General features: G+C 34.3%; 1 protein-coding gene across 1 annotated transcript in view; it reads right to left on the bottom strand.

Moving 5' to 3' along the window:
- Window positions 1-1,147: 1,147 nt before the first annotated feature.
- Window positions 1,148-11,443, bottom strand: part of LOC109541198 (cytochrome P450 9e2) — a 12,286-nt gene continuing 1,990 nt past the window's right edge. The window contains exons 2-8 of the mRNA XM_019909983.2: window positions 6,436-6,649; window positions 6,164-6,327; window positions 5,941-6,106; window positions 5,692-5,857; window positions 3,983-4,190; window positions 2,021-2,266; window positions 1,148-1,810 (exon numbers count right to left, since the gene is read on the bottom strand). Coding sequence (XP_019765542.2) covers window positions 1,371-1,810; window positions 2,021-2,266; window positions 3,983-4,190; window positions 5,692-5,857; window positions 5,941-6,106; window positions 6,164-6,327; window positions 6,436-6,635 — 1,590 coding nt within the window. The 5' untranslated portion in view covers window positions 6,636-6,649 and the 3' untranslated portion in view covers window positions 1,148-1,370. The remainder of the gene's footprint in view (window positions 1,811-2,020; window positions 2,267-3,982; window positions 4,191-5,691; window positions 5,858-5,940; window positions 6,107-6,163; window positions 6,328-6,435; window positions 6,650-11,443) is intronic.

Genomic DNA, 11,443 nt, shown 5'->3' with positions numbered 1-11,443 from the left:
TTGAAAAAGAACTCTAAAATACGAGGTGTGCTCAAATAAAATGTCTGCTATTACCAACGTACTTTGATCATGTATGGAAATATGTTATATTATTTTAAGTAATCCACGGAAATTTTTTTCAACTTTTATTTGTTACTTTTCGGTAGAAATCTGCATGGTATCGGTAGATCGGTAGGTCTCTTGACAAATCGGTAGATCTACCGAAAAATCGGTAAACCTGGCTTCTCTGGAGCCATGCATCGACGAAGGCCACGCACTCCAAGCAGCCAAGCCGCAGGATAACGCCCTAGTATACTTGCCTACGTGTTAGCACTGTTGTGTTGCCAGATCAAACCTTAATTCTTAAAACTTCAGAAAAACTATTTGGAATACACTATTAACCTGTTCGCCTATTTTTTGTTTATTTTTTTGCCATAGGTTTGCAGACCTCCAAAAATCATGCCAAAACACTGGTTTGGGAAACACTGCTCTACTGTCTTGATCCGAAAAATTGTTTGATCGCTCTGCACAGTATATTCGAGTGCAATTTACATGGTCAGAAATAAGGTCCACCTCAAATTTTACCTGGGTCTTATTTCTTTCATGCAACTTTCGCAGTCAGGCCTTGTCATAAAAAACAGATACATTCGTTTTTATTTTTGTTTATGTATCAACTCTTAAAAATACTACTTATCAAGAGTAATAAAGGTATACTTGCCAAAGTAAGATATTAATGTTAAAAACAACTTTCTTCCGAGTAACAGTTATAACGTGAATCAATGAATAGCATGTGCGCATCTACCTGCAACTTTCTCATAATGACAAAAACACCATTGAGTTATGATATTATATTTGCCCGACTAATAGTGGCGAAAGGGTTTTGGTCGGTAAACAGCTGAGCTGCAGTTTCACACAACCCAGAGCGCTTGCCGATCTGGATAGAGAGTAAGAAAGCATTTCCCAAGGCTTGCCGGCAGAAAAACATATGAATATAAAATGTTATTATTTGAGATTTACATTTTTTATTTGTAAATATATCAATGTTATTTAAATGTAAATGCATAATTCGAAAATGTTAATTATTTGAAATATCCAGTAGGGTGTTAATAAAGTTCAGGAATCAAATTATGGGGGAATCAAATTATCAATTAAGGGCTGCAAAAGCTACTTTGTTTGTTAATATCTAATTTATTGTCAATTAAATAAAACTTATAACATTAAAAACTAACCTAACAATTTGACATTTATATTTGATACATACATTTATTGTTAAGCTATTGATGTAAATATCTGTATAAATTAAATTAGTTGCAATACTTCTAAAACTTATTTTATTATAAAATAGAGAAAACATCGATTCAACAGTAATGATATGCTTTATTTCAACAAATTTATGTGCTTTTAAGTCGTTTTAGTCCGAACCAAAAACCACCTACTGGTGTTGGAGTGAATGTTTTAACAGATAATTTCATAGGAACTGTAGTTATTTTGGTTGGTTCTATTTCAAAGTTTAACAGCAAGTGATAGAATAAAGCCTTAATTTCTAAAAGGGCAAATCTTGAGCCAATACAGTTTCTAGGACCAAGACCGAAAGGCATATATGTGTACGGTTTGATTTTGCTTTTATTTTCATCTGAAAATCTTTCCGGGTCGAATTTTGTGGGATTTTCGAAATTTTTCGGATCTCTATGATATCCAAATATTGGAATCGAAATTACATCGCCAATTTTTAAATTGACTGGCTTTTCATCGGCATTCACTGGTTCAATAGTGTAGGGTTGCGTAGCAACTCTGTCCGCTGTTGGTATAGGAGGCCACTTTCGTAAAACCTCTAAAAAGAAAAATATACCCAAACACATTAGTAAGAGAGAGTGATCGTAAAATATTAGGTTTAGCTGGTAACAGAAAACTTTTTATTAAGTTTAGTTATAATTTATTATTATTGTTATTGTTTCAGTTAACTTTAAATTTAATTGTTATAACTAAGACAAAATTTCATTTAAAATGGCGCTGTAAATTATCCATTTTGAGGAATATTTACCGGATATAACCTGATCCATATAGTTCATTTTCAGCAAAGATTCATAGGTTACTTTTCCGCCATTTAACCTGCGTGATTCAACAACTTCACTTCTCAGTTTATTCTGTATTTCCTTGTTAACTGCCAGTTCATATGAACCAAAACACATAACAATTGCAACAGAATCAAACCCGGCAAAGAAGAAAATCATTGCTTGGGAAGCTATATCATCATCTGTTAAATAAGTTGTCTTCTGTCGGCCTTTACCTACAAATTATATCAGTTTAAACATACAGAAATGTCATATTTAGGACACTGAAAATAGATGTGTATGTACAAGGTGTCCAAGTTAAGGATGCATTGCATGAAGATCTCCGAAACCGTAAGAGATACAAAGTCGGTTAAATTAAGAAAAAGCTCTGCAATCAGTTATGATTGCATTACGCATATGCCTGGCGTTTGCAAAAACAAGCATTCCTTTCAATTTTTGAGATATTAGAAAAAATATCATTATAGGATTTTCGTTTCTATTCATTTTTGAAGTTGTTTCAAAACTTATCAAGAAGCAAAAAATATTTTAGCATGGCACTTTTTGATATATCTATGATGCTGTTGACGACAAATTATTCCAACGCTTTGTTTCTTTGAAACCGTCATCAAATTTTATTTTTCTCTTGGACCCAAAAAAAGTGCAAAGCGTGTTAGATAGCGAATTCAACGATGTATAACAAAGAACGATTTCCAAAAACATTTTTCCATAAATTATGCCCATTTCACATGTATCATAACAAATATCCTGAAAGAAGGCAGCTTAATAGGTCAAACTTCAGACGTATGTCTTTCAACATAAAGAGTACGTGTAATTTACAGAACTCACTAAAATCAGATGAAAACCGTCCAATAAAGAAAAAGTTATACGGAAATCAAATAAACCTCTTGTAACCAGAAAAAAAACATTACTTTCTAACATCCAAAAGGTAACCGTCACTTTTTAAACACAGGTACGCTCTGCTAACCGTTAAATCTACAACCCTGGATAGTAAATTTGGAGTTATGGCATTAAATGCTTCGGTAAGTGCCCTCAAAATTTGGTCTTTATTGTCAAAATGTTGAACATAAGCTTGGTTTTTTCGTCAAGTCTGGCCATCGTGCTGGCCAGGAAACGTCACCGTAAGTTCCGATCGATCTTCCTGGAAAGTGTTGATACAGGTACCTACTCTGGAACTTGTCTGGCAAGAGGTCCTATTTCTGTGCCAAAAATTCCGAGCCATATGGTGGAACCAAATTGGTGTTGATGACTGGATTTTTTTTGCTTGTTTGGCACATTTTAAATTTATAAGGTTTAAAGCTATTTTTAATTAAAATTAATTGAGCGGTAAATTTGAGTACTCCAGTTTGACTTTCAATATCCCTTGCTCTGATATTTAAGGCTTTTTAACAACTGCTTGAATAACATGCTTTTTCTGTTCTTCATTGAAACGTATTTTTCAAGTTCAGGTGGGTCTATGAAAATAGTCTATAAAATATAAATGCAAATGATCCGTACCCTTTTAAGTTGAAAGCTAGACGACTAAAAACTAACCAATTAAGCTGTCTTCTTTTGATCAACTCCAATTTTTTTCAGAATTATTAATACCATATATTTAACAGGAATCGTTTATTAAAATCGTGGAGAGCTGCCACTATGTACAAATTTAGAGAGAATAAAAACGTTCACGAGTTAACCGGTTCTTCCAGCTGGTCGCGAGGTAGCCGGTTATTTCCCTCAGCCGTAGATAGAGATATTTATTTCATGGATCAACTGATATTTCCAAAGCTTAATTAAATGAAGTAAAAAAAGGAAATACAAACAAATGAAAGTTTTCCTTGCTTAAACGTCATTAATATTCCTGATACCCATAACTGCAGCACCCTAAACTTATATGCAGGTGCGCAGAAAATATAATATAAAATATACACCGTATGTACTAAAGTGATACATACCAGACTGTGTATATTCTTTGACAGTAGCAAAACCTGTTTCCATAAGAGCATCAGAATTTTCATATAGAATTCCCTTTCTTGCTTCTAATAATAAATTTAACATGTCCTGTCTAACGATTCCTTTTTCTTCTCGAACGTGAATGGTATCTTTAATAGTTTTAAAGAAAAACGATGATAGGTCTTTCTCAAATAGACCAACGTTCAGCAACTAAAACGAATAAACAGTAGATGCCTGCCCGTATATACAGGTTGATCCGCAAAAAATAAATCATAGTATAGATAAAGATTCTAGATGTAAAAATTATAAGATTTAATCAAACATGCCTTCGTAAATTATTTGCCGGATTTCGATAATTTAGGACGTTAAAGTTCCTATTTCAATTAAATTTTTTCTCGCAAAAACTTGGAATCTAATTCTATTTTTCAGGTATTTGCCAGAGGACGCTGCTGCATAAGCACTGCTGTTCGTTTATTCTTTACTAAAACTTTTTAATCAAAAGCTATGTCAGAATTTTGAATAGCACATTTGCTAGACTGATGGGTTGTTGGATGAAAAATATAGCTGATTTTTATATTGCCGATTTAATGAATTAAGGAATCAATCAATTGGTAATTTCCAGTCCTAATTAATTGCCTGAACAAAATGTCCGTCATTGACCTCAATACATTTTCTTATTCCTTTATTTAAATATTTTACAATGCGAAATAAAATATTTTCATAGTTTATTATTTATTAACTACGGAGGAATCCTTTTATAAGTCTACGCGCGATGCAATTTCTTCTTTGAAAACCGGATCTTTTAAGTGACGATTTAAGAAACGTCCATTAAGGAAATTTCGATACGTAAAGTACAGTAAACAAGGTCATTATAGCCAGGATCATCGCCAATATTCGGAACGAATAGGCAATTGAAGAAGAAGAACGTACATTGGTCGCTTTAGGAATCAACAGTGAATATAACAATACGATAAGGAGGAATCGAGGACGCCTACGCAGGAATCTGAATGAGAAGAATGAAGAGAGAGAACGCACATGAGAAGAATGAAAAATAAGAAATGCACCATCATGCATAAACTATATCTCTTGCCATATATCTATTGGAAAATCATCTATAAAATCTGGGTAATATTTTTGTTCGTTCGGAAATATCGTACGTAAGTCTATCACTATTTGAAGGAGCAGGCAATTCATAGAGGCCAACAATAAAATGCCTAAAGCGTTGATTGATAGGCAATATTTGAAGAATGAGCCGATTTATCGATAACAAACAGTTATATCTTTTTACTTTACACACAATCACAAACTGCTACTTTGGGAACCATTAAAAAGCTTTGTTGAAAAATAACTAAAGAACAGAAGGTTAATAGCGGTACCTTTAAACTAAGCGTAAATTCGAGTCTGACATCACTAAAATACCACTAATCCAACGTTTTACAAAATTTGAATTGAAATTCTCCAAATTATGGAATAAATTTGATATTCAGATTCATTCATTCAATTTTGGTTCAATAGGAAGACAATAGAGCAATATTTTACTTAGGCATGTTTGGGTAAATCATATTATGTGGACATTTCGAACATGCAGTTATTCTATGACGTATTTATCACCGATTACTCTGTATTCCGAAAAAATGAATTAGAACGTTAAGCGTTAGCAAATAACATTTGACCGAAAGTAATTCAATCGTTTTTAAAGCTGATTATTCACCCTGGTCAATTTAGGCATCATCAGCATTGCGAAAAATCGCAAACGTCTGTACAAAGAAGAATAATCTGTGCTTCGCTTTGCCATTAAATAGATAGCATTGTTTGGAGATTTGAGAGAATCCACTTCGATCCCAAAAGTTGTTGTGGAAATTACATCGTTTGTAAATCTGAAAATGTAATTAATGCAAATTTGCATGTCATCTGTTGTTCAAATGCCGAATGCTTTTTAAAAATACGCTTAAATTTTTACCTCGTAAACGCATCTTTCATGTCTATTTCAATAAGTTTTTCATTTTTGTTTAAAAAGAACTGAACAAAATTTTCAGCCGCCCCGTTCATGTAATGGACCATATTTTTCATTTTGCTGCTCGTAAAGGAACCGCTCAGAGTAGCTCTCATCTCTTTCCATGTATGACCTGAACAACAGCAAAAAAATTACTACATGACAGTTTTGATTTTTCATGGAGCTTAACCTGTCAAAGCAAATAGGTTTCCAGCCCATAATGGATCCACGTCAGCATCTACAAATGTTCGATGATCAGTAAAGTGGTCGAAATCTCTGACAGTAATCTGTTTAAGTAGCTCGGAATCCTTAATAATTAGAGCGGGTATATTAAACTGATAAAAACCAGAATACCTGAAAATATATAATTAGAGTTACGTAGATCTGTGGAAAACGTTCTATATGTAGTAGGATTAATTAATGTTTTACCATTTCCTAAATATCTGAGCTACTACTACTTACCGGGCACCTGGAAACATTTTGTAGTAGAATTCAACACTTTCAAGGGAGTGCATTTGCTGAAACAGATTTCTCCATATGTCTCCAAGAATGGGCCACGGTTTCGTTTGTTTGACTCCCATTTTAGTGAAATGATTCATGGGTTTTAAAAATCGAAACCATATTAACACTGCTAGTGCTATTGATAATATTATCCTCAGCATTGCAAAAGTTTAGCCTGAAAGTATCAAAATATTAAACACTTAAACATGAACCGTAACTCCAAGTGAGCAAAATAATATTTTGTAAGTAATTTTACGCGGAGACTAAATCAGTGTTTGAGAAATCGCCTATACCAGTAGCAATACAAAATTTAAATTAAAAAAACAGATTATCCGCTGAAATTCTGCTTTTTGATGTTGTTTCGGAAATTGGTTTAGTGGACATTTAAAAACCATTTTCCGCGGTTAATTAAGTTTATCTTGTTAGTCGTCGTTTGTGTCTCCCATCAGAGATAAAGTCCAATTTGTTTTTGGACATAACTTTGGACATACCACAAACTTTAGATCAGAAGAAGTCGAAGGAATATAGATAAGTCGCAAACAATTCTGTGATTGAAATATCATTGACTCATTACTGAACGAAATCGTATTGTCATCAAGTTATTATAAAACTATGTGTTTGCAAAAGGGTTATCCATTGTATGCTTGGAAAAGTAAAGTTAAAAACAAACACACAAAATATTCAGATGGAGACGAAAATTTGAATTCAATATAAATATTAGACCTTGCACATTAAACGTGAAAGACAATCCAGTCTATCTATAAATGTTCCGGAATTTCAATTGATTTCAATTTCAAGTCTTCGTTCGATCTGCCAGTAGCGAGAAATCGAAGGGTGGCAATTAGTCGTTCTCAAGGAGGAATCGCTTGTCGCATTACCGTATTTTGTTTTTGTAAATGTTGTCCAACAAGGTTTAATAGAAGGTTAAACGTATTTTCGTCCATTCGTAAATAATTGCGAAAATCATTTGGATCAGTTGCTCGCAGCTCTATCAAAAGGGACATATGACTACACTCGTTTCGTCGTGATAACCAATTCTTAACCCACTTTCTTCTCACTCTTTTCTTGCGTAGATTTTCTGAAACCACTATGATGCCAGCACAAGCAATAGCTATCCGTTTCTTGCTTCGCATTTTGAACACTTAGTTATAACTATTCTGTCTCTGCCACGACCAGATCTTTTAGTTTGGGTTAGTTTGGGTACGCGCCAGATCAAGTCTGTCTGAAACGAAAGATTTCACTCCACTAACGGACGGATCTGATACCTCCAAGCCCACAGGAAGAATCGGCACTCGTGCTTGGTATGTGAGTTAGTGGACAGGAAAAGATTTAATTCGTCCGATCTGGATCTGTCGAATCAAATCTCTATGTATCTGAACTGTACGAATAATCTGCCCGTGTATGAGCCGCTATTATAATTTAAATGTCCTCCACGGGACCTCCTACAGGCCTCAATCCTTTTGAGGTAATTTTGAATGAGTTTTCGGCACATTACCGGTAATATCTCGGTCATAACTTCAGCGATATTGGCTTTCAGTTGCTCAAGAGTTTCACAATTGTTGGCAAAAACACGATATTTCGCATAGTCCCACAAAAGGAAATCTAACGGTGTTAAGTCGCAGTATCTTGCGAGCCAATTGACATCACTCAATCTCGAAATTACGCGTCCTGTCAATTTCTCTTGCAATAGGCCTCTAACTGCCAGTGTTGTGTAACTCGTTGCCCCATCCTCCTGGATCCACATGTCCTCCAGATCATAATCTTCAATTTCTCTCCAAAAATAATCAGTTAACATGCGTCCATAGCGCTCAGAATTGACTCTTATGGCTCTTCCTTGGTCGTTCTAAAAAAAATACGGGCCAATAACACCACCGGACCATAAAGCACAGCATACGGTCACTTTTTCAGGATGCAAAGGTTTTTCTGCGATCACCTCAGGATTTTGAGAGCCCCATATACGGCTGTTTTGCTTATTCACCTAAGCAACGAGCGAAAAATGAGCCTCATCACTGAAGAAAATTCGGTTCGAAAAATCATTATCAAAACAGCTTGTTGATCAATCACCCAATTTGCGTATGTTCTGCGTTGCCCATGGTATTGAGTCTTAAATTCTTGAATCAGTTGCACTTTCTACGGATGGAGCTTCAAATCCAATTGCAAAATTCGCCACAATGAGTCGTAAGACAAGCCCAAATGTTTTGTCTTTTCCCACTGTGTTCGAAATTGTTTGCTTTGTGGGTCGATTATGTCGACAGTAATCTGCTCGTAAAGCCATAAACGTTGATACAGCAGAATCACCATTTTCATAGTAACATTTAATAATTTTTACTCGTTTTTCGACAGTTAAACAATCCATATTAGAGATATCAAATAGCAAGGTTTTACTTTCCCAACCTCGTCACCTCAATAGCTTGACTCTCTACATGAACATCTACATGCAGTAAAAATAATCAGTTTATTTCAAACATTTTAGAGCCAGTTTAATTCGAATGAGCATTTTGCTCAAGCCCGAATACATACTTAAGTACTTACTTTATTTTAAGCAAAACTTAGTCTATTCACTTGTCCTGAAGTCTTCTCAACGGTTAATACAATATCAGGAAGGGTAGAATTTATTATTTTAGTAAAAGCGCAATTACAATGTAATAATTTTTAAAGGTGACCAATATGAACACTGCCTTGTGCAATACATAATTTAATTCTCCGTCGTAGCTGTCTTTCCGGATTGCAACCTTCCATATAATTTTTCACCTTATCAAACGCTGCGTGCATTGTTCCGATAAGTTGTCTCTATAATTAGGCTTGTTAGTCGTTATAATTAGGCTTTCGCATTGAATGATTATTTTCAGTTGTTTTCACATACAAAATTAAACGAATTGTACTCTGGATATTGCGGTGACAAAGCAATGTTAGCAATGGGGTGACCACAGCCATTCAACTATTTGGGTCAGTTTTATGGAGAAAATTAATAACAACTCTTCCAATATTAGCCAGAGGTCCATCATAAATTTATAAAAATGTCGTCATTTATGCAGACATTTGGTGTCTATAACTTTTAACGAAGAAAAACGCTCGGACACTTCAATTTTGTTTTTAAACTGGAAATCGTTTCACCTTTAACCCTTGTTGATTTTCCCATAATCTGAACCTCCTATTCAAGTCGAGGCGGGATATTGCTATCTGATTTCATATATTTTTTCATTGTTTTAAGTGGGAAATACGGTTTAAAACTATTTTTTTCGTATATACAGGGAAACGTATAACGCTTAACCACAAATACTTCAGCCGAAAATAAGACGATCTAAGTAAACTTACTGGGTGTCAATTTGAAAACTTCCTACCCTTAATATCTTTCTTACAATTGAAAATATGAAAAATCGGAAAAACCCGTCAATTTTATTTGCAATGGGGCAACTTTAAGTGAATATTTTTAGCTTTCTTGTTTCAACCCCTTACGAGGGGAAGATGTTCCCCTTAGAATTTTAAATGGGAATTGGACTCACGTGGTGCATCCTTTTAAATGACGTTCAATTCTCCTGAGAGTAGGTTACACCGTTGAAATTGTTGAACCACAAGAATACAATCTAGTTTAAACAATTGATTTCTTATTTATTGATTATTTTACTTCCAGCAAAATAACTTTTTATTTGTGGAAGAGAAATTTCTGCAATAAAACCCATTGGATTTACTTACATATGTGATGTGACCACTTATGCCGACTATTCTTTTAAAATAAGACGTAGTATCGTTTCAGCTATGATCAGCATGATTGAAGTATAAGAGAAGCCACAGCAGAAATGAGCATTTAGTCATTAGATGTTTGGTCAGCAGTCATAAGAATTGAGTCTTAGATATACTTTTGAGATCATCATCGTCCGCAGGTAGTATTTCATAAACAATGGATTTAAGATGTCTCTAGATGATGAGACGTGTATCCTAATATTCGAATAATTTGTTCTATAAGCATTCTATTATATAAGCAGATCCAATGCCATAATTTTTGTGTAAACACTAAACTAAAAACCAAAATCTCAATGTAGGCAAGTTTAATTGCTTCTGCAACTTTTAAATCCGTTTATTTGGAAACCTCTGGACCATATGACCTCCACTTCCATTTAAGACTCTTAGGGTAGATCAATCTAATTCCTCCCAAGGGGTTGATACAAGAAAGGTAAACATTTTAATTTAAAGTGTCCTCATTTCTGCTAACCAGTTGGCAAATTTAGATAAGTGTAAGCAATGAAGATAATAATATTTCGTATTCAACCGATATTTCTTAATAATATATATTTAGTAGATATATAAATTGGTCATGTATTTGTCATGGTTTTGTGTGGCAAGGTGGTGGTTGCCCCACCATTGCCTACCGCAGATTTGATTGGAAGGGACGAAAGATCGATCCAGGATTAGGAAGGTTAACCACGGAAGCTCGCTCCCCAGGTAGCACAACTGATCAATTAGACGTCTGCGAGACGTCCATATTAAGTCATTTTTGGTCAGTACGTCAATTGACTTAGAAAAGACGTCAATACTTGGACGTCTATTAGTCAGATATATATGGACGGCCAATGGACCGCCGAGGGTGGTCATTTTTTAGTCACTAAAATAAGCTTTATTTCAGACGTCCTTATGTTCACTAAATGACGTCTCGTCTTATTTGGAGAAAATTTTTATCTAACTTTAAATGTCTCTTTATAATAATTTTAAATTTTTAGTAATTTATTTTTTAATTGCCTGCCTGTCAGCATTGCATAAGGATGAATCCTGCTCCCACCACTCTATAGTCAGGACACAAAATTCATTTATTTATTATTTCCAAAAGCCAAAGCGAAAGGAATAAACCAGAAAGACCAACATACTTTATTTAATAATATGAAATATAATATTTAAAGATTAGATATATTAGATTAGATAAATTACAATCAACCTCTATGATTAGACAAATTAACAATAATTCTCGTCTGTCCCT

Source organism: Dendroctonus ponderosae, unplaced genomic scaffold (assembly GCF_020466585.1).
Source record: "Dendroctonus ponderosae isolate FM_Combo_2020 unplaced genomic scaffold, Dpon_F_20191213v2 Dpon_F_20191213_1, whole genome shotgun sequence".
Classification (NCBI taxonomy): Eukaryota; Metazoa; Arthropoda; class Insecta; order Coleoptera; family Curculionidae; genus Dendroctonus; species Dendroctonus ponderosae.
Note: the sequence above shows the minus strand (reverse complement) of the source record. Positions and strands in the feature narration are given on the sequence as shown.